The 22,500-nt window shown below is 36.9% G+C and overlaps 1 protein-coding gene across 6 annotated transcripts in view; it reads left to right on the forward strand.

Moving 5' to 3' along the window:
* The window catches only part of PTH2R (parathyroid hormone 2 receptor), a 78,582-nt gene that overhangs the window by 50,194 nt on the left and 5,888 nt on the right, over positions 1 to 22,500 (forward strand). For 4 of the 6 annotated variants that reach the window (XR_005649029.1, XR_005649032.1, XR_005649031.1 and 1 more), the window contains 4 exons: positions 4,991 to 5,085; positions 11,812 to 11,950; positions 13,403 to 13,444; positions 14,538 to 15,304. Coding sequence is in view for 1 of the 6 variants with exons in the window: in XM_039844609.1 (XP_039700543.1) it covers positions 4,991 to 5,085; positions 11,812 to 11,950; positions 13,403 to 13,444; positions 14,538 to 14,915 (654 nt within the window). In the remaining 5 variants the exon portion in view is untranslated. Of the gene's footprint in view, positions 1 to 4,990; positions 5,086 to 11,811; positions 11,951 to 13,402; positions 13,445 to 14,537; positions 15,306 to 22,500 lie in introns of those variants that run through there. The other 2 variants (XM_039844609.1, XR_005649030.1) reach the window with 2 other exon arrangements.

Raw genomic sequence — 22,500 nt, forward strand, 5'->3', positions numbered from 1 at the left:
ATATAAGTTCATTTCTTTGGAGATGTTATAAAGCCTCAAAATGGTTCCCTGGACAATGTGCTTCTTTGTCTTAGCTTAATTAACATGTGAATGTGCAATAAGAACAATCACCTTTCTTTTTTAAGGAACCAAGAAAAGGTAAATGCTGTCATTCATAAAAAATGTAGATGTATAACTAATTTAATGACATATCTTTCATAATTGAAGGATAGAAATTTTGTTTAAGTCATTTTTCTTATAGTATATACATCAAAGCAATGTCTGTACAATGGGAGTGATGAAATAGAATATCTAAGACTCAGTCTTAAAGCAATTCAAAGCTTTTATTAAAGAGACTTCAATTAGAAATCAGGGCCAGTCACTCATTTAGAGATTAGAATTTATATACTTGTTCTTCTGCAAGCAGTAGTTCATTTTTTCTGGTAACTCCTCAAAAATGAGCCAAAGAATCAAAGGATGTTCAAATTGTGAAGCATTTTGGGGGTCTCTTGTGTGATGTTAATCTGACAACACTATTGCAAAGATTTTGACCCTTAGATAACCCTGCAGAGAACCGATGTAACTATGAGAGCTTATGGTTTGCATTACGAATGTTGATGGATTTTAGGAAAATATGAGGCAATAATGGTTACTTCTTTTTTTGGTCACTTTTTATTGGTATATTTATTTGTTTTTAAATATTTATTATAACTCACAGCACCATTGTGTACCCAAGCTAAAAACTAATCTCTACATTCAACAAATAGTTTGTGGCGTGTGTCATGGGCTTGTTCATTGTATGAACAATGATCTAATTCGAATGCCTAGCCAAGAAGTGGCTCTTAAAGAGACTTTACGCTTCTTAGAGTGCGTTAAATAGAGACTTCCAGATTTTCAATGTGTTTTGTTTTAAATGTCCCCTCCCTCCCCCAAATACCTGTCAAAAAATATCTGAGGGTATTCTGGTAGATGGAATAAGATAGTACTTCTAATAAAGGTCTTTGAGAAAAAATTCATATGATATTTTAAAATATCACATCCAGTCTGCTATATAAAACATGAAATTCAAGAAGGAAACAAACAAGATATAAGCCTCTCAGCGGCTGTCGAGTCAGTGGTTCCCCCCCAGCCGTAGGTAAAGGAGGCTCAATTATGAAAAACAAGGGATGGCGGTGAGAGGGATGACTGGTAAGGGAGGAATTTAAGTTAAATGGATAAAATTTAATCTCTAATTTTGACAGAATTGCAAATACCAAATTGATTTCTTCCCTAGAGGAAGGTCTCCACTCCAGAATCTCTTTCCTCTTCCAAATCAGTTAGATATAAAACATCAAGTGAAATTAAAACTCTACCATTTACCGTAAATGCTGTCCTAAATTACAAATTAAATTCCAACTGACAAGAAATGAGCTACATATTTTCTCTTCATATCTATTATACAGATAATTGAATTATAATAGTTGGTATAGATTAAGGATTTTATTATCTATTATTTAGATATTTAATATACATATAAACGAAGCAAAATTTTTTCTTATGTCCATGATGGTGAAAAATAAGCCAGCATATGGAGTGAGACGTGATGTATTCAGAGGGCCTCTGAGGGGAACTCATACATAGCCTCCTTTGTTGCTCAAATTCTAAATGAGTCGAAATGTAAAACAAAGCGGGTGGAGAACCAAAACAGAACTTTCATAGCTGCTGGAGGCTGGTTTGGAGAGTGTGATCTTAGGTCTGTTGGCCAAGTGGGGCTTTTGAAGACCCCATAATTAGTCAGGATCTATCCACCTGAGATGAACACCAATCTCTCCTCACATAGCTTAAGCACCGTGGATGAGGCAAACATTTAAACATGACAAGTGCAGTTTGGTTTGGGGTGGTAGGAATAGCTTCTGCGAAAGGTGACTTCCAGCCTGAACCTGAGAATGAATTAACCCAGGGAGAGGGGAGAAAGATCTAGACAAAGGTGACTCTAAGAACAAAGTCTCAGAGATAGCCTGAGGAGCCAAAAGTTTCATGGCTGAAATTTTGAGTTTTTTGTTTCAATTCATCTGTTGTTTATATTCACATTATTTTAAAGCCACATTTGCATAAAATTCATTTTATGTGTTACTGGTTTTAATGCTTATGAAAGTCATTTTATTCACCTTCTCTATGTTTTTTTTTCTTTGTTTTGTCTCATCAGCCATTTACTTGAAGTAGACCTTTAAGTAAAATTTTTCTTCCAAGAAGGTTACATGAGATATGTAAAAACTCTAAATGATTTTCTCTTAGAATTATTTCTTCATTCTTAAAATCATCAGAAGCTTTCAGTTTTGTTCTTTTTCATTCCATTTGCTGAGTAATATAATGTCATTTTTCTATCTGCAGACTCAGGTTTTTCTTTGGCACAGAAATTTTTCTCTCTTGGGCCTTTATTGATTTGTTCAATTTAACAGTATCTTTGCTTCAGAAAGTGAAATAATCTACACAATGACTCTTAATTCCATGTCCTTCATATAAGCATTTCCTGTCTTATCGTAGAGGTCTTTGTTCTTTATCCCTCTATCTGGGGAGATTCTTCAAGGGCCTTCCAAAGAAATTGCTGAATTTGTTTTTCTGCTTTGTCAGATCTATTGTTTGCTCTTTCTAATATTGATTTTAAACTTTGTTATATTTTAGATTCTTTACAATCTTTTCTTAATCCACTCTGCTCTTTAAAAAATTTCTGTCTCCATCTCAATCTGCTATTAACTCTATTTTGTGGGCAGTATAGTGCCATGGTTAAGAGTCTACACTGTGCATCGAGGCTGCATGGACCTCATTAGGGCTTTGCCTTGCTAGCTGTGTGACCATGAATGATTTGTGCAAGCTGTGACTCAGATTCCTCATTTATAAAATGGGGACAATAATATGATTGTTTCATAGAGCTATTGTAAAGACTAAAAGTTAATTTCTGTAAAACACCTAGAATACTAGATAATCAGGAACTTAATTTATAATTAACTTTTATCTTATACTTTCCTAAATTATTCAGAATAATTATTTGGAATTTCACCCAACTATTGTTGCATGTATCAATATGTGTGTGTATGTGTGCATGTTGTTTACCTATCTTTTAAGGCAGCAAGTCCCACTCAGTCTTAGTTTTTAATTCTTTCCATAATCCACTTCATTGTCTTCAAGCATATCTTCTTAGTTATTAAGCTGATGAACTCGTTGTGTGTATCTTTAGTCAAATTTCTACTGACCTGAGGATAGAGTCATGTGCGTTCTAATATGGATGGAGCTTCAGGCTGACCCATCTGTAGCCATCTATAATTCTTTCTTTTTCAGGAATGGGGAATGACCAATGACAGTCCCCAGCTAGCATTGTTTCCACAGCTCTGCCAGCTTTAGCTCCTGCCACTTTGTCCTTCACACAGTAGTTACACAGCACTGCTTCCCACTATTTTCACTCCCAGCTACCCTGTATTGCCAGGGATGGTACTCTTAGGGAGAGAGGAATTAATGGGGCATGATGTAAGTTTAACCATTCAGAACGTAACACTCATGTGATAGATGAGCAGCTTATCACTCCCTTATGGAAAAAGATTCTGTGTCTGTGACTCAGGTGTTGTAGTGGGTGAGGATGAATGGAAATCCTCAACTCTCACATTTTGCATCTTTTTATCCTCCTTAAGAGGTGTAAGATAGCGGTTAAGAATTCACAATACAGACTCATATAGACCTGGTTCAAATTACAGCTGACAGCTTGGTAGCTTAGGCCAAATCAGTTGATTTCTTTGAGTTAGAGCTTCTTCATTTGTAATAAATGGATATAATAAAATTCTTGTCCCATATTCATATGAACATTTAAACTAGAGAATGCTCAATAGAGAGCAGCTCTTATTGGCCTGAAAACATCTTTCTTGTCCACCAGCTCACAGTACACCTCTGCCTTCCTCCAGGGTATAGGGTTCAAGACCCAGGCCCCGGTTCTTACAGAAAGCTGTGAAATTGGTGAGAGGTGCCTACAGGGTAGTCACTGGTAGGATGGCAAAGAAGGTGACGAGGAGTTAAGGGCTGATATGGATGGATGATCAGCTGGGTTGGGAAGTGGGGCACATGAATCACCCAATAACCAAAATTCTCCAAATTCTGGAGATGACTGAAGACACTGCAAGACGAGTTATTCCCACGAATGTGGCACTCGATGAGTCTTCTCTCCTGGCTGTTGCTCTGGCCTTAACACGGTTCTACTCTGGGAAATCTACGTTTCTATCACTCCTAAGTACCAGCACTTTCTAGACTGCGGACATTTCCTCAAATGAAGGGTCTCAAGGAGTCAGGCTTCCACTTTCGTATTACCCCAGACCTGGAGACCTTATTCTTTGCCTTCATTTTGAATCTCTTCACTGATCCTTGAGACCCTTGGACATGAAAGGTTTATTCTACCAATACCTTCCTTCCTTTTTTTTTTTTTATAGCCAGAACTTGATTGTCTTTGGTGGTGTCCACACCTGTATTTCAAATTTAATTTAATTGCCTACACTGGGGGCGTTTTCTTACACAGCATCTTATTCGTCTTATTTGCCAAACTTATGTACTTCACCCCATATTTTCCATATACTATAAGAAAGAGCATCTTCCAAACAACTCTATTATTTCTCAACCTAAATAAGTTACAGAACATGGGAATTCATTTTTAAAAGAGCAGTTAGTTACACCTATATAAAAACTATCATCCTTCTCCTACCGATCTGCCACAGGACTTGCTCTGAACTTTGGTTTGGAAATTCCCTGTGGATCCTGGCAGATCATCCTCCGATATTTCTAGTTTACAGTGCTGTCAAAACTTTTTATCTCTGCGTTTTCATGAGGGCAAATCAAGAGTCACTACCTTTCCAATATCTTATTTCAGAGTCCCTCATTCACACTTATAGAATGGGTAATTTTCAGTCTTTGAATACAAAAGTTCAATTTATGTAAATTTTATAAATATCTTGAAGATGAACTTAATAATTCTTTGTAATATTACCTTCTCTTTCAGCTGAATTTTATCCTGTTTCTGAATACGGTTAGAGTTTTGGCTACCAAAATTTGGGAGACCAATGCAGTTGGACATGACACGAGAAAGCAATACAGGTAATTCTAGGACAGACATCTATCAGAGGAAGTATTTTGGTTACCTTTTATTATAAGGAACAGATATTGATTGACCTGAAGTGTTTCTAAGAGATAAATTTATGAAAGTATATTTTCATTTGGTTTCATTTGTGATTTATCAGAAAAGAATGTATATTACTTAAGAACATATAAATAACCCCAAACTTTCCCAATGTCCTTAAATTCTGATTTTATATATATACGTATATATATATATATATATATATTTTTTTTTTTGGTGAGGCAACCCTTGGTTGATCTCACAGATTGCAAGGACCTTGTCAGTTTACAATCCCTTATTTTTTAAATTTTTTACGCCTACAGTACCTGGTCTTCCTAGGTGGTACTAACCAGGCTCGACCCTGCTTAGCTTCCTATCTGTTTTTAGTAGATTGGCATTTTCCCATAAACTATGTTACCGCCCCCCCAGAACATCTCTTCTTGATGATTTTGGCAGACAATTTTATCTGCATTCTTAAAATAATGTCACAACTAAAAAAAAAAAAAAATTAAAAAGTCGATCTTTTCATCAGATTGGTACCTACCAAATACAAAATTTTAACTTTAAAATATACTGATTGAGTGAGGTCCATTATTCAATCTTTAATGAATAAATGAGAAAATTAAGTGTTTATGATTATTATCAAACTATCTTAAGGGTGTGTTCATTTTTCCCAATGATCATTTTGGAAGTTCTGAATAATAGTGGCCTCTATCCAAATGGATGCATATATCTGGTGGCCAGGTAGATGTAGATTGATCTTTATAATCCCCAAGCAGGTAACTATTTCCTTCTACATCAGATTGTTCTGAAATACTGTCTCAGACACAAAAAAGGAAGAAATCATAGTCAGCGCTTCGATTCTTTCTCATAAATGTTCTCCAAGTTCTTTGTTGAATCATTCACCTTCATTGAGGCAGCATTTACTGTCGGGCAGAAAAGGCTACAGCTATAGATTGGAGTCTAGATTAGGACACACAGTGTGAACAAACTAGCAGCTGCTAGTTCCAGCTATTTTCAATGTGCTGCAAGTAATAGTATTATAATATAAATCATGCATAAGAACTTAGTGACAGACCTTTGTTATACTAATATTGCTTGTCTCATGTCACATTCCATTGATGAAGACAAAGGCCTAAGGATGACAGAACAATGAAAAATATAATCGTCTTTCATTCTTCTTCAGAAAGTGAAGAAGCACAGTGGTGTTTGAAAGCTGCTTATTTCTTTAGTTCTGAATAAAAATCTACTTATTTCTATAGTTCTGAATATTGTGAGCTTGCACTTGCAGTAAAAAGTTGCCCAAGAGATCTGAGAAACTCTAGAGAGAACAAAGGGTGGATTATCTTAAAAAACTAGATAGAATAGTCAATATTTGAGTTTGTTCATGGGGAATTATTCCTCAGAATAATTAAAGAGAATAATTTATCAAGAATGGAAAACATCTACTATTTAGAATAACCTGGTGCCCAGAAGTTCTTTAAGTTTGAAGTGATTAATTAGAACATGGTCTAGATGAATAGTAGTCAGGAATATTATTTTTCAGCCAAATACATTTTTTTTTTTTTTTTTTTTTTATAGCTGAGACAGATTTAGTGTTCTTAGTAATGTCTGAAGTTTAGGTACAGATAAAAATGTAGTGGAAAATGACTTTCTTTTTGTTGAGAAAAGGGTGGGAACCTACTTGGCAGGGATTTGGGAATCCAATTCAGTATTCAATTTCTGAAGCCTTAGATTATGAGTTTAAATAGCTTCTCACTTTTTAAATACAGAGATTTAGGAAAATATAATCTGTGTTTTGTCCGAGTGATATTCTTCCTCCGAGGTTTAATCGAGTATTTAAATTTACACCCACTCATATTTGTACCTTTAAACTTATATTTTATTTGATTCTTACCTTTGTCAAACAAATATTCAAATATTCTTGTTGAAATAAAACAATGAAAATAATATTTCCAAATTGTGGCATCTAAAACAGTTTTTAAATACATTTCTATGCATATCGCTCTCTGAAAAACTGAAAACATTTTTTAGAGCTGAGATAGTCTCTCCAGGTGAGCATGCACGCATACAAGGAAAGACTTCCGAAGAGTATATGATATCACTTTGTTGATTTAGTGGCTTAAAATTGAAATGAATTAATACAATCAGCTTTAAAACAACTTTTTACTTTGAGATAATTGTAGAATTACATGCAGTTATAAAAATAATACAGAGACATTCCATATACCCTTTATCAGTTTCCCCTGAAGATGACATCTTGCAAAACTCTAACTTATAATTAGTTATTTTAGCAAATTAATCAATCAGGTTTAACAACAAAGCTAATACATTTTCCCTTGTTTAAATTACAACTCAATTCCTTTGTGAAATAAGATAAGATTGCCAGGACTAGAAAGACATGAGAGTTATGAAAAATGCAAAAGTTAATGGAAAAGAACACTTGAATGTTTTGACTAATTCACTTTCCATTCGATGTTACACAAAATTTATATTTAATATTTATTATTTTTGGAATAAATCCAACCAATATTTATTATGTAGTATGATAGTAAAGAGGACAGATTTTAAGGCTGAATCTATGACTAACTGTAACTTTGGGTGAATAGTTTCCTTTTCTGAGCCTCTATCTTCACCTGGACATGGGATAATAAAAGCTCTCTCACATGGTTGTTGTTGTGTGTGTGTGTCTTGGCGTGTGTGTGTGTGTTGTGTGTGTGGTGTGTGTGTGAGAGAGAGAGAGAGAGACAGAGAGAGAAGAACAGAGACAGAGAGACAGAGAGAGGGAGAAGGAATTGTCATATGTGTACAAAAAGGAAAAGATTAATGGAAGGGAGTGGAAAAGGCTATGAAGAATCATATGTAAACACACACACACAAACACACACACACACACACACACACATATTAAAGCTAAGTTGGCTCTTATAAGACAAGTAGAAATTTTCTAGAACTTTTTGCCTGAGGAGAGATCACATGGGGAGTGACACCATGTGAATTGAATACCTATTCTCTAAATAGGACACTGAGATCAGCAAACCATTTGACTCCTTCGTATTCCTCTCATGGCTTTGTCCTTAGACACAGAGCCACCACCATGTTTCCAGCAAGCCAGAAGGCCACTTTCAGTTGGTGTATCCCTAAGTCATCTCATTAGACAGAGATCCAGGCTGCACAGAGATCCAGTGTGCATGGGTGACCAGATGGACACCGAAACAAATCAGTGCCCAGGATTGCTAAATGATTTGATGTGAGTGAACAGACAGACAGATGACCCAAGTATACACTGGTTTGGCGTACTCCACAACTTTAACTCGTTCACTGTCTTTGAAGGATAAATTTAAAAAGAGGATATAATTATAACTTTTATACAAATATATATGAACACATTTCAAAGATTTTATTTAACTCATTAATGAAGGAACTGGTAAGGTATTATACATGCTTAAAAGAGAATAATGAAGGCTGGAACAAACTTACAAATGGAAGCAAATTAGCAAAATATATGTCTATATCCATAGGGCTATAATTAGTAGCATTCGATTGGGCATGATTTGTATTTCTATGTACAGGAATTATTTGAACTGCTGTGGTAGGCAAATTTCTAAGATGGCCCCCGAGTTTTCTGCTCCCTGGTGTACATGCCTTGTCCCCACCCGCCCACACCTCTCTTTGAGTGTGGGCAAGACCTATGATGCAACAGTCTCTCCCTTGATTAGATTATACTATATGGGAAGTCACTCCTGTGATTAGGACAAATAAGACCCCATTCTGGCATCCTGGAGAGAGATTCTCTTGCTGGCTATGAAGCAGTAATCTGACATGTTGTGAAGGCCTATGGCTAGGACCTGAGGACAGCCTGAGAGTAGTCTGTAGAAACTGAGTTACCCCTGGACAATAGCCAGGCACCAGTCCTACAACTGTAAGGAACTGAGCTCTGCTAGCAATCTGAATGAACTGGGGAGAGAACCCAGAGGCCCAAGTGAGAACAGAGTACTGGTCAACACCTTGACTCTATCCTGGCGATACCCTGGGTGGAGGACCCAATTATATTGTGCCTGGACTTGAGGAATAGAGAAATAAATGAATTTGGTTTAAGCCACTAAGTTTATGGTAATTCGTTATATTGCAATAGAAAGTGAATTCAATTACTATTTTTTTTCCTACAAATTAACTTCTATCTCTAGAGAGTTGCAGAAGAGCCTAGTCATAGATAAAAGAGAGAAAACCCAGATGGCTGGGCTAGCAGGATATCCACTAAATTTTAGTCCATGACACCTTTTTCTTACTCTGCATTGGACCAAACTGTCCCTAAACTTTTACATTTGTGGTCATTTCAGAACATGTTGCTCTGCTTTATTTTTTGTTTTAACCTAGGTTTTGGCTCCTGGTCACACACAATAGGAACAAAGTCTGGGTTTGAGAATAGTCTCTAGGGGGATTTACCCATTTGTCTTAAAGGAGGAAATGCAATTTTCTTTTTAGAGTGTTGGACAAGACTTCCAAGGTTCTGCAAGTGTAGTTAGCGTTGTTCCCCATTGTTTAATTAGACTACATTAAAATGCTATAAAGGTATTTAATGTGTCCTGCCATATATGCAGTTATGGAAAGAGGATACTCGCTAGTCAGGATTCAGGAAGAGGACACATGCCTCCCAAGGAGCCTCTGAAATTGAAAGGATTAGTTGGGTCAGAGAAACCCATTGTCTTATTGAGGATGTTGCCTTGAATGAAATGGATTTAAGGTAGAATTTTCAAATTAAGTGGACCGTAGGACTCAAGGTAACGAGGCCTGAAGACTAGGAGCAGCATAGAAAGCCCATAAGCTGCAGAGAAAGTATGTGCGAGAGAGCAGAAGGCCCTGAGCCAAGAGGGGCAGATCATCCAGGCACTAGTGAGAGATAGCCGAGGCAGAGGAGAATGAGGTTGAGCAAATGTACAACTCCAAATGTCTAAACTGGGCATTTCAATATGATTTTGTGGGACATTCCAACTCCTGCAGGCACTGAAAACGTGGTTATAATAGGATAGTGGATGTGTAAAGCCTTAGAATATTAGAGCTCCTAGGGACTTCTGGGCCCCCTTCCCTCATTTTAGAGGGAAGAAAACTGAATCACAATCACACAGGTAGTTAATAGTAAATCTGGAACCTAAATCCAGTTTTCTTTAGTCTCAGTGCAGTGTGATTGGTACTCACCCACACGGTTTATTTCCAAGAAGAAAAGTATATAAGTAAGTTAATAACAAATAGGTAAGAAAGTAAGGAATTAAGTAAATAACATAGCTGGAGGAAAGGTTAGTATGGAAGAAGGTTATAATCGTTTGAGATTACCAGGGCATAAATGATTCACAAAGAAAAAGGAATATTCGAGAGATGAGAAAGAAGAAGCCAGATTTGGCATTTTTTTCAGATAAAAAGTACAAAAACCCAAAACCAAACCAAACCAAACCAAAGAAAACCAACGCCCCCCTCCCCCCCATATAAATAGCCAAACTAAACACCAGAAAAATGATGTGTTTGGATGTACTGGCTATCTATTGAGCAAATGAATTACCAAAAACTTTGTGGCTTAAAACAACACACTTGCTATTTCATAGTTTCTGTAGGTCTGGAATCTGGGCGTGGCTTAGCTGGGCCCTCTGCTTCAGGATCTTTTACAAGGCTGCCATTGAGATGTCAGTCAAGGCTGTGGTCTTATCTTAATGTTGGACTGGGGAAGAATTCACTTCCAAATTTATGTGATGGTTCAGTTTCTTGCTGAGTGCTGGCCAGATGCCACTTCGCCACACATGGGCCTCTCAGTAGAGCAGCTCACAACATGATGACTTGCTTTATTGAACCAAAACAAGGGAGAGAGTCTGCTAATAAGATGAAAATTACAGTCTTAAGCAACATAATCGCAGAAGTGACGTGCTGTCATCTTGGCTTTAATGAACTTATTGGAAGCAGTCCCAGGTCATGCCCACACTCAAGCTGAGAGGATTAACAAGGGTGCCAGTACTACGAGGTGGGGATCATTGGGGCTATTTTAAAGTCAACTCATAAAATTGGAAAACCTGGGATTCCTCCAAATACAAAAGAAAATGTATGTAAAGAGATAGTTAAAGGAAATAAAGTAAAATTGATTAGTTTGCAATCCCCCAAAACCTAAAACCCACCCCCCAAAACGAAACCTAAAACTATAGACAATTGGAGATAGACTAGTTGACAGAATATTTAGAGAAGGTGACTACATGTAGTTCATAAATATGATATGATAATGGAGATCCAAGTTTAAGAAGAAACGAGGGAATAGCTGATTTTAAAATGAACAAAACACTCCAAAATGCTGCCTATGAAAGTTAACATGATGGAGGTAATACTTCTTTAAGTCTCAAACAGAAGTTAAAGAAGACCGAGGACAGAAAAAAAGGCATTTTACAGCTTTATGAATATAATATCTTTTAAGTAAGAAAAGCAGAAAGTAGATTAGAGAGATTTAGGGGATAATAATCATGGGAGGTGAGAATAAATTACCTGATTTAGTATAAAAGCAACAGGAAGAGGAGGAAGGGGAGAAAAACTAGCAGAAGCCATGGGGTCCAAAGGGATGAGGAAAATTCAGGCCCTGTTAGCTCTGCTAAACTTGTTGCTGCCCCCAGCAAGCTGTTTCCACTGAAAGGCACTCTAAGTTGATTCATAAAAAGGCTGGTATTGTCTTTCAGGAAACTCGCCAAATCGACGCTGGTCCTGGTGCTGGTCTTCGGGGTGCACTACATCGTGTTCGTGTGCCTGCCCCACTCCTTTTCGGGGCTCGGGTGGGAGATCCGGATGCACTGTGAGCTGTTCTTCAACTCCTTTCAGGTAGAAAAGCGCCGTCTCGTACTTCGGTTCTCCTGTTTTGCTTCTTCCCTCCTTGCAACCTCGTTCTCCGCCCCTCTCTCGGGCTTTCATGCGCCTGTCTCCCGAGGGCCAGGCGAGGGCGCTCTTCTCTGGTCCCTGTGCTTTTCCATCCTGCAGAGGTTAGGTTACCGTCTAACCCCAGCAGGAGCTGTTTCTCACAGACAAGCCTAGGTGATGAGACAAGGCAGCATATTGTAAAATACGTTAACGCCTACAGAGTAGGGACCTCTGAGTGTGTATGTCAAGCAAAAGAAGGGGAAGGCAGGGAAGAGGGAAGGAAAGAGGGGACAAAAATGAGGAAGAGGTGGTTTCTATACATTTCGATTTGGAAATACGACCACCATCATCCCTTACATGGATCACTGAAGATGCCTCCCAGCCCTTCTTCCTGAATACTCATTTGCTGACGCCTCCTGTCGTCTTCAATCCTGTCTCCAAACAATTGTATGAAGGATCTTAAACATAAATTTGATCATGTCACTTATCTGCCAAAAGTATCCAGAGGCTTCTCACTGCACTTAGAATAAAATCCAAACCCTGTTTCCTGGTGTGGACGATCGTATGTGGCAGGGCTCTGGCTGTGACCTCATGTCACACCACAGTCCCTGCTGCCCACTAAGGTCAAGCCGCACTAGAGCCTCTATGCTTCCTGTTCCTCAAGCTCATTCCTTCCTTAGGGGTTTGTACTTGCTGTTCCCTTTGCCTGGATCGTTTTCCCCCCTAATATTCATAAGGCTATCTTCTTCTTGTCACTAGAACCAGTTTAAACGTCACCTCCTCAGAGAGGTCTTTGTTGAGTTCCCCATCTGATACAGCTTCTCCATTTTTCTCTGTTAACACCACTTATTTTGCCTGCAGAGCCTTTATCATCTTACATTTTTCTCATGTTGCTATTTGCTTATATTTTATTCACCTGTATTTCCTTCTGAAGTGTAAGCTCTTAGAGACTAGGGAGATTGTCTGTCTTTATTAAACTATATCCCTTGCATGCTGAGCATTTTGCATTGTATAAGTTCAATAAATATTTCGAATGAATAAAAACAGTTGTATTTTTACTGTATAATATCCTATGTCTATAGTTTTCAGCATTCACAATGTATAAATATTTCTCACCAACCAGGGGATATTTGGTGATCCTTGAGTGGCAAGATAAATGAAATGAATATAATAGAAATCAGTTCTTTGTGTATCTTGGATTATTTTATTCAATGACTTGTTTGGGTCAGCTGACACCAAGGAAAGATCTCAGACAAATTTCATGTAAACTTAAAGATTTGGGAGAATTAGGGATGTATATAATTTTCTGAAGGAATCATAAAAAACGTTTTTCAACTTACACATTTTGGCACAAGACACTTTAGTGCTGTGATTTTCATGAATTGTCAGCACGCTAACATGCCTTTTTGTCTCCAGGGTTTCTTTGTGTCTATCATCTACTGCTACTGCAATGGAGAGGTAGGTTTGAAGGAACACCCTAGACGTCCCACATATCTAGCTCTGAGTAAACTTTTAAATGGCCATCGCAGTGTGACCTGATTCTCTGTAGGATCCCCAGGAGTTATAGGACAGAATGGGCAGGGAGAAGAGAGATATTTTAATCATACATTATTTTGAGAAGGCAAGAATTAATTCTAACAAGTTAAGGTCAATTTAGTTACAAACCTTGATATTAAAAAAACAACTTGTTGGAATGAAAACTGAGACTTGGATGGTCAGTAAACTTCATATTCCAGTTAATGCTTAAACTTATTAAATTTCAAGTCCTATTAGAAACCCAACCATGTTTTCCTGAAATGAGTCTATTAGAATGTTTTGACATTTTTTAAAACTATAGAATAGTGATAGAACAATTTCAGTTCATTGAGGAGTTGGCGGGAGAGAAATAATTGGGCTGTTCCTCTAGGTGACATCAGCTTGCCAGGTTTTTCGCTGCTGTCCATGGAACTTCCAAATAAACTCCTTTCTGGAAAGTGGCACTAGCAGTAGAATGGAATCTTCAGTTGAAGGAATGGAAAGAAGAGCCCCACCCTATTAAGAATGCATTTGCAATCTGCTTTTCAATGTTTAATTCTCTTTCCTGTTTTTCCTCCTTCAGTATGCCTATGCAAAGTGATAGAGTGGTGGTTACATTTCAGGTTATGTTCCACACCGTTCTTCAGCCATAGCCGGCACTATTTATCTCTCTTTCTCCAACCTGAGTCCTCTTTTTTCTCTTCTATACGTCATATATTTCTACTGGTTGTATTTCAGCCTCTATTAAAATACTAACATTGGACAAATCCCCTTACCTGTCTCTAAGCATCAGTTTGCTCATCTTCAGTAATAACACCTATCTCAAAGGTTTTTTTTGAGATTGAGGAAGAACGCTCGCCCCTCCCCCACCACACACACACACACACACACACACACACACACACCAAAAGTCCCTGGCACAGAGTGGACCCTTAATTAATGATTATTACTATCATTGAAATCAAGGCAAACATTTGTCTAACAAAGTTTCAGTCTCTGTTGGTTTCTGATGCACAATATGGTTCTTATGGTTTAGGTTCAGTCTGAAGTGAAGAAGATGTGGAGTAGGTGGAATCTCTCCATTGACTGGAAAAGGACGCCCCCATGCGGCGGCCACAGGTACGGCTCCGTGCTCACCACCGTGACTCACAGCACCAGCAGCCAGTCGCAGATGGCGGCTAGCACTCGCATGGTTCTCATCTCTAGCAAAGCGACTAGGATGACCAGCCTACAGCCCGACAGTCATGTGACTTTACCGGGCTATGTCTGGAGTAACTCAGAGCAGGACTGCCTGCAACACTCGATTCATGAGGAGACCGAGGAAGGTAACGGGAGGCAGGGAGATGAAATTCCAATGGGAGAGTCTTCCAGGCCGTTGGAAGGAAGCAAAGAAGAAATGGAGGATGTTCTTTGAATTGACATCTGTGGCTTTAAAGAGCTGGTCCTTCTGATTTTCCAAGAGCCGATGGTCCAAGCACCTAGCCACCATTCCTCTGCTTGATCCCCAGAGCTTGACAATTCAGTGTTAAAGTGTTACTTTACAAAAGTTTTCAGGTGCCATGAATTGGCTCCTATCAATACTGAAGACACAAAAGGAAAAGTATCAATGGTGTAGTTTATCACCTTATTTTGGCATCAAATTCTCCTCTAAATTTATGTGTGGTACTTGCTCTGCGATTTTTCATTTTTCTGCTACTTTTGGGTGGAAAACGTTTCAAGTGCTTGGTTTTATTTTTTTCTTATAAATATCACTCTAAGTATGATAGAGAGCATTTTGTATGTCATTTTCCTTTTAAGAAACTAGTTATCTGGACCTTGATAATACCTTTACGGCAATTAAACTTGTTTCTTTCTAGGAACAAGGAAAATTTCCCCAAAAGAATATTGCACATATTCCTTCTTTTGAATGTCCCTTCTGCGATGAGCCAAATCTCAGGAATTCATTCCTTTGTAAACCTTGACCTGTCACAAAGTTTTTTGTCTTGAGCTTGTGTTGGCAAACTACTTTTGTATGTAATCATTTATATTTATAGTAAATCACATCGCACCCATACTTTTCCCCTCTTTGTTCTATTACTGTATTTCAAATGGCATGTAGGATAAATTAAAAGTTTGTTTTAAAATTATATTTTGGGTCACTTTTTAAAATTTTGTTTCAGCATTTTACTTTGTTTTTGGGAACCGACCAAATGTCCTTTCTCCACATCTATAGAGATCAGCATGTAGCTCCAGGACTTTTCTGAACTTGAAATTTTATTATGTTGCAGTCACAGTCGTAAAATGTTTATTGAATGTGTGTCAGGTACCTGGCATCTTGCTAGGTTTTTATAAGCATTAATTTATTTAGTCCTCACTACAAATTTATGGAGTAAGTTTTATCATTGTCACCCTTTTTACAAATGATAATGCGACTCACAGAGGTGGAGTAATTTGCTTAAAGTCTCAGTAAGTCATTGACAGAGCATGGTTTCAGACACAGATAATCAATTTTCACTGCCTCGTGTAAACAGGAATGATTTTGGTCACATAAGTCTTACTGTCATAGCATTTTCTTTTTCTGCTCTTTTTAAATAACATGGAATATCGTTGCTTTGCAGTTTCTAAAGTTGTCAAAAAAAAAAACCCTCTGTTTTTCAAATCATTGGAAGAAAATGAATAAAGTATGTGTGAGTGCAATATATTATTTATACGCAGAGAGTGTTATATAATTCAGAGGTGATCTCCCTTAGAGATTATGGTAGGTAGAATAATGTACACAGTCCCCATTCCCCACCCCTAGAACATGTGACTATGCTAGGTTAGGTGGCAAAAACAAAGGTTAAAAATGTAGTTAAGTATTGATAATCAGGGAGTTTATCCTGGATTATCTGGGTAGGCCCAGTGTAGTAACAAAGGTCCTTAAAAGTAGAAGGAGGCGGGAGAGGAAATTAGAGTGATGTATGTAAGAACTGCCACTCGTTGCTAGCTTTGAAGAAGAAGGAAGGGGCAGTAAGCTAAGGAATGTGGGCAGCCTCTAGAAGCTAGAAAAGACAAAGAAATGAATTCTCCCTCAGAGCCTCTAGAAAGGAATACATCTCTGTAGATATCTTGATTTTAGCCCAGTGAGAGGCTTGTTGGACTTCTAATCCACAAAACTGTAAAATTAAAAAATTGTGTTTTAAGCCACTAACTTGTTATGACATTCATAGAAAACTATTACAAAGATGTATATTGATTGCATATATGAAAATAATTGCATTGGTTGATTAGTTAGATTGTATAATTGCTATTTGGTTGCTTCATGGAGATCAATTATTTTGCTAGTGTTTATGGTATTCTATTTGCTGCTTTTACAAGGAGGAGCATTTTCTAGCTTGCCATTTAACTATAACTCATACTCTTACCAGCAGTTGCTTCATTTTAGAGATGTAAATATTTATATGGTTGAGATTATTCAAAATCAGTGAAGGACAATCTCATCTTTTCTAAAGAGTTATTACATATCTTGTTTTACAAGTTGGATTTCAGTCTTTTTCTCTCATTAGGCTTACTCTGCCTGTGTCTTTTAGTCTTGGACTCTCTAAGACACACAGGCAATCACTTGCTCAGGAAAGCTTTTACCTGCTAATCCTGGGACATTCTAGGCTGAAAAGATGACTTCCTTCTGGGTTGTTTAGGAATAACATAGATAAATAACTAATGTACATCGACTTTATTTTAAGAACTGCTCTCAGTGTTTTCAGCATGTTTATCATATAATCTTTAGAACACACTATGATGTAGTTATCAGCATTTCAAGAAAAGTTGAGATAATCAGAAGTTAGAAGATTTGCCCCAGATCAAAGTGGCTGAGCCAGGATTCAAACCTAGTTTAGGTTGACTCCAGGGCCCCTGATTATTTCTTACTTATATGTTCTTTTTTCTTTCTTTATCCAAAGCCTAATAGTATCTCAAGTCAATGAGAAAACAATAAAGAATTAGTTTCAACTATTTTGATAATAGAATTATCAATAGTTATGGGAATATGAAAAACAACAAAACATGATTATAGTTTGGATAAAAGTGTTTTTATTTCCCAGTATTTCATGACTATCAGAGTAAAAAATAACTTGAATCTAAACTCTTCTTTTAATTCCACCCTAAATATCTAAAGATATAAAGATCTAAATCCTGTTCTTAAGCTCCCTCATGAGACCATGGAAAATTTACCCACATGTTGCAAAAATTTGAACAATTTTATCTTTAGATTACTCATCTCTATGACATTCAAAGATAGATTTTAGGTAGATTTCCATTTATTCACTATTATAAAAATCACTCAGAGCAATGGAAGCATCTGTAAATGGTGCAGAACCAGGCAAAAAAGTAAACATTTTTTATCTCTCACTGACTCTTAATTTAATGCTGTTAGTGTTTAAATCCAGCTTCTACGTAGACCCCTAATCTCTTCCAAAACCACATTTCATTTTGGGAGCTTATATGGCTCATTTGCTTAATAATTTTAATGGCTAAATTGGAAAACAAATTTGGTTCATGAAACTGTGAGCTTGTGGAACTTTTTTTTTTTTTCCCCCACATCTCTAGGACATACAGCAGATTCTTGCTGACCAAAGACATTTCCAACATCAACCCACCGTGACGGCCCCAGGGCATGGCAACAGAGGGCCTCAGAAATATGCCAATCTGTGCAGGCGAAAGGCAGGCACCCCAATTCGGCTTTGTCAAGGGGTGCTGGAAGCACTCCCAATTTTATTCCAGTCAGCAATGAGAGCAGCTAACATTTCCAAAGCTACCATAATTTGGAAAGAATGCATCACTAAATCATAGGAACTCTTTAAAATGTACACATGCATCAAAAATGGCCACGTGTGCTTAAATCTTGCTGGATCTTGTTTTGGGATCTGATTGTGGGTAGAATAAACCAAGAAAGTTTTCACAGGCTTTTTTTTTTGCGCACAAGGAACGTGATTCTTTAAAATAGGACTATGTAAATAAAGCAAGTGCTATTTTCCTGACAAATCTCATTTACCTCAGTTTAATCATGAGAAAAACAGCAGGCAAACCTAGACTGGGGACATTTGACAGCATCCTCGGCCAGTACTCCTCAAGACTGACAATGTCATGAAAAGAGAGGTCAGGCTGAGGAACTATCCTGGTCAGAGGAGGCTGAAGAGGCATAACAACTAAATGCGATGTGTCGCCCTGAATGGAATCGTGAAACATAAATGAGATTAATGTAAAATCTGGTAAAATCCAAGTAAAGTCTGGAATTTAGTTAATAGTAAATAGGCCAATGTTAGTTTCTGAATTTTGATAAATGGACAATTGTAATGTAAAATGTTAAAGGGAGGACCCCATTGTTAGGTGAGGGGTGTACAGGAACTCTGTACTATCTTTGCAACTTTTCTGTAAATATAAAACTATTCCAAAATAAAAAGTCTCAAAAAAAAATCTTATTTTTTATCAAATAAGGAATAAATGTAGGAAATCAGTATGAATTTTATAACCTAACTCCACTAGAATTTTTCCATGTCAAATATTTGATATAATTGAGTTGACATATTAATAAAAACATACACCAGGATACTTTGGCTTATAAATATACCTAATATTAATCCCACTTTTGAGAATAAGTAATAATTACTGACTGCCTTTATCTGAAAATGTTAAATATGAGGTTTTAGTTGTTCTCATAGCAAACTTTCTACCTCTTTCACATTCACTGATTATAATACAAATTTTCTAGTTATAATTTAACCTTAAAGTTTTTGAAACTTTTGGAAAAAAATAGTAAACGATGAAAGTGTGGTCTGGAGGCTTTAGGTTTTAGAGTTGTCATTTTGTCACTCTTCCCTGTCTGATAAAATCTCCTCCCCCTTATCTTTTGAATGTTGTTTTTATTATAGTTGAATTTCTGTTAACACTGAAGAGAGTTTGTAAAAGGTCAGACTTGGAGCTCAGTCCCTGTAGTTTTATTATATTAGCTGTAACATTATCAAGCATATAACACAAATTCTTCTGCTCATTTTCTTTTTGATAATTTCCCTTTTGTGAAGATATCAGTTTCTATAATGTAATCTATCTTACACATTGCCCTTTGTAAGTGAAATAGTCACAATAATTCCTTTCTTTTCCTTTCATCTTTTTATACATATATACATTTATTGATTAGAGTTAAAGTAATGTGTAGAATTTCTTTTTTTTGTAGAGTTTTACACTATTCCCTTACAATCTTGGAAATTTCCAATAAGCAACAGTGATATGTCAACTCATTCTTTTGTTTAACCAACATCTATTGAACTCTGATTAAAAACTGTAAGTTTAAGATACAGAAATAACAGACTTTGTCCTTACTCTCAAGAAGCTCACAGTTGAATTTAAAGACTGTTAGGAGAAAAAGTAGTTATGGGGGCACAAAGGGGAGGCACTTGGTTCAGACATGGAGTAAAAAGAAGAGGGGGAGGTAAAGCAGAATCTCCAAAGAAGAGTAGAAGTGAGCAGGCAGAAAAAGGAGAAAGGAGTTCCAGGCAGTTGAAACTGCAGGCGGAAAGCTATAAAAGTGTGGGAGAAAGCAGTACATTCAGGGAACTGCCAGGGTTTCGTGATGACGTGTGAGCTGTGAAGGAAGAGATGTAAGAGATAAGGCTGGAGAGGGAGGCAGGGAACATATTGGGAAGAGCTTGTATCCCTTGCTGTAATCCGAATGGAGTAAGGAGTCTCTAACACATGAAAGCAGGAAAAGGCAGGTGTGTGTTTTTGAAATAACTCTTAGGCTGTATAAGAATGAGCTAGAAGAGGTTAAGTAGGAGCAAAGAAATATTCATGACCACTTAAAGGAATGTTAAGTAACATAGCCTCTGCACGCCTTTCTGTTTCCTCATTCTGATCAGAAATAGCAGGACTGCGTAAAGCTAAATAACATTCTAATACAAGGATAGATTTGAATCAAGCTATTATTGGTGACAATTAAGGGATTAGAAGAAAGATACAATAGAGGGCATCTTGTTTTTGCTGCCCAGTGCTTGTTCTTTTTCCTTTTGATGATGATGCTCCAAATTTCCTCTAAGAAACCGCTCATCCCCCATTCTCAAACATGTAATTTGGTGGGATTGACTCCATTTGTAACTCCCAGGTGGGACTTCTTAGGCTTCAATCGAGCAACTTATTTCTTCCCTCTGGCTAGTTACTGGGTTGATGATGAGGGTATAACCAAGGAAAAATAGATCGGACTCCTGGGGAAAAGAAGCTTTCTCTTTTATTGGACTGATTGTTCAGATGTATGCCTAAGCTGCCATCACAATGAGCTTGACAATGGAGCCAGCCCCCAAAAGGCAAAGCTGATGCATGCATCCTGGTGACATTGAGATAGGAATCCCTTCACTTCATGTATAAACTCTTTAACGATGAAACCAATAAATTCCTTATTATTATTAATATTTTGCCAGTTGAGGTTTTTTTGCCATTTTCAACTCAAGGTATATTGATATAAAAAGTCACACTTTATTTAGAATTTCATTCATTCAACAAAGATTTAACATATGCCAGGCTGCATTTAGGAGCTGGGATTAAAGCAGTGAACAAGACAGGCAGCGTCTTTATTGTCAAGATGATTGTATTCTTTAGGAAAAGAAAGCACAGACAATAAACAAATGAAGTCTTGCATAGATTGGATAATTTCAGATTGAGTTAGCTTCTATGAAGAAAATTAATAGGATGATGTGACAGAGAATAATGTTGGAGGAGATGCTTAAGATACAATAGGTCAGGAAGAGCCTTTTTCTCAGGATGTAGCTTCTTGGTTGAGACAAAAAATCCAGCTATGAGAGAAATATGTTTGAGGCAGATGGCACAGCAAGGGGAAAATTCTTCAGCTAAGAAGATCTTAAAGTATTGTGAAAATATAATGAAAATCAATATTATTTGAAGATTACAAACAAGAAAGAGAGACTTGACTGGTGACGTGACCTTGGTGTACCTCTTCCATGACAAGTCCTACCCCCTGTTTTAACTCGGATGGACTTCCTCTTCATTCACATATTATTTATTTAACTAATACTTATGCCTTTTATGTGCCAGGCTCTGTGATATATAGAGGAAATCAAGGGATGAATAACTCAGAATTCCTACTTCAGAAGATTTCACAAGTCTTTGAGAGTTCTTTTCACCCACAACCTCTAGAATCTCATGCACTTCCCCCATTCTGTATTGACATCCCAGTGTTCTGAGCTTGAAGTCTGTCTCTTCATGTTCATCACAAGTTCAACCAAGGACTCTCATTCTTGGTTCGTAGCCATCACTTCTGTCATGTGACCTTCTCAGACCCAAACCTTTTCCCTTATAGTGACTCTCTCCACCTTTTAGGTCATAAGCAGTTTTCTAATGCAAACCTATATATGCTTTGAATAGCACAAATAGCATCAAATATGGTATGTAATTTTCTGTCATAGTTGCTGGTGGTCTTAGCACATGCATACTTGTCAACATAACTTTTATATGTATGTCTTTTTAACATTGCTTCAAGTTTGTAACAATAAATTCAGGAATTCTGCATAGAATCTAAAATTATTTTAATGAAGTTAATGAAGATTGTGTTTATGGGATTTTTAAATAAATTTTCTTAGGAACTTAAGGCCAGATTGGCAGATAGATTATGAAAAAATAGCTAGAGAAATTTGCACACAAACATGAATCTGTCATCTAAATTAGGAAACCTAGGAGAAGTAGCTTTAAATTTTTATGTCTGCTAGAAAATGCTTCATATATTAATATCAGAGAAAATACCAGAAAAATGATGATAAAGGCAAACAAGGTAATTTTTATTGGCAAATATTTTATACCAACTTTAACTGTTGTCCCAGTGGGAAAAATGAATATAAATTTAATTAACTTCACTTTACTTTTCTTCATTTATTATTTAATTTTCCTTAGATTTCTAAGAAAATATCATCAAATAGCAATATGCATATAGATATGTAACTATGGATTGTACATGTATGCCGATAAACATATTTAATGAACAG

This window comes from Pteropus medius, unplaced genomic scaffold (genome assembly GCF_902729225.1).
Source record: "Pteropus medius unplaced genomic scaffold, Ma_sr-lr_union100, whole genome shotgun sequence".
Taxonomy (NCBI): domain Eukaryota; kingdom Metazoa; phylum Chordata; class Mammalia; order Chiroptera; family Pteropodidae; genus Pteropus; species Pteropus medius.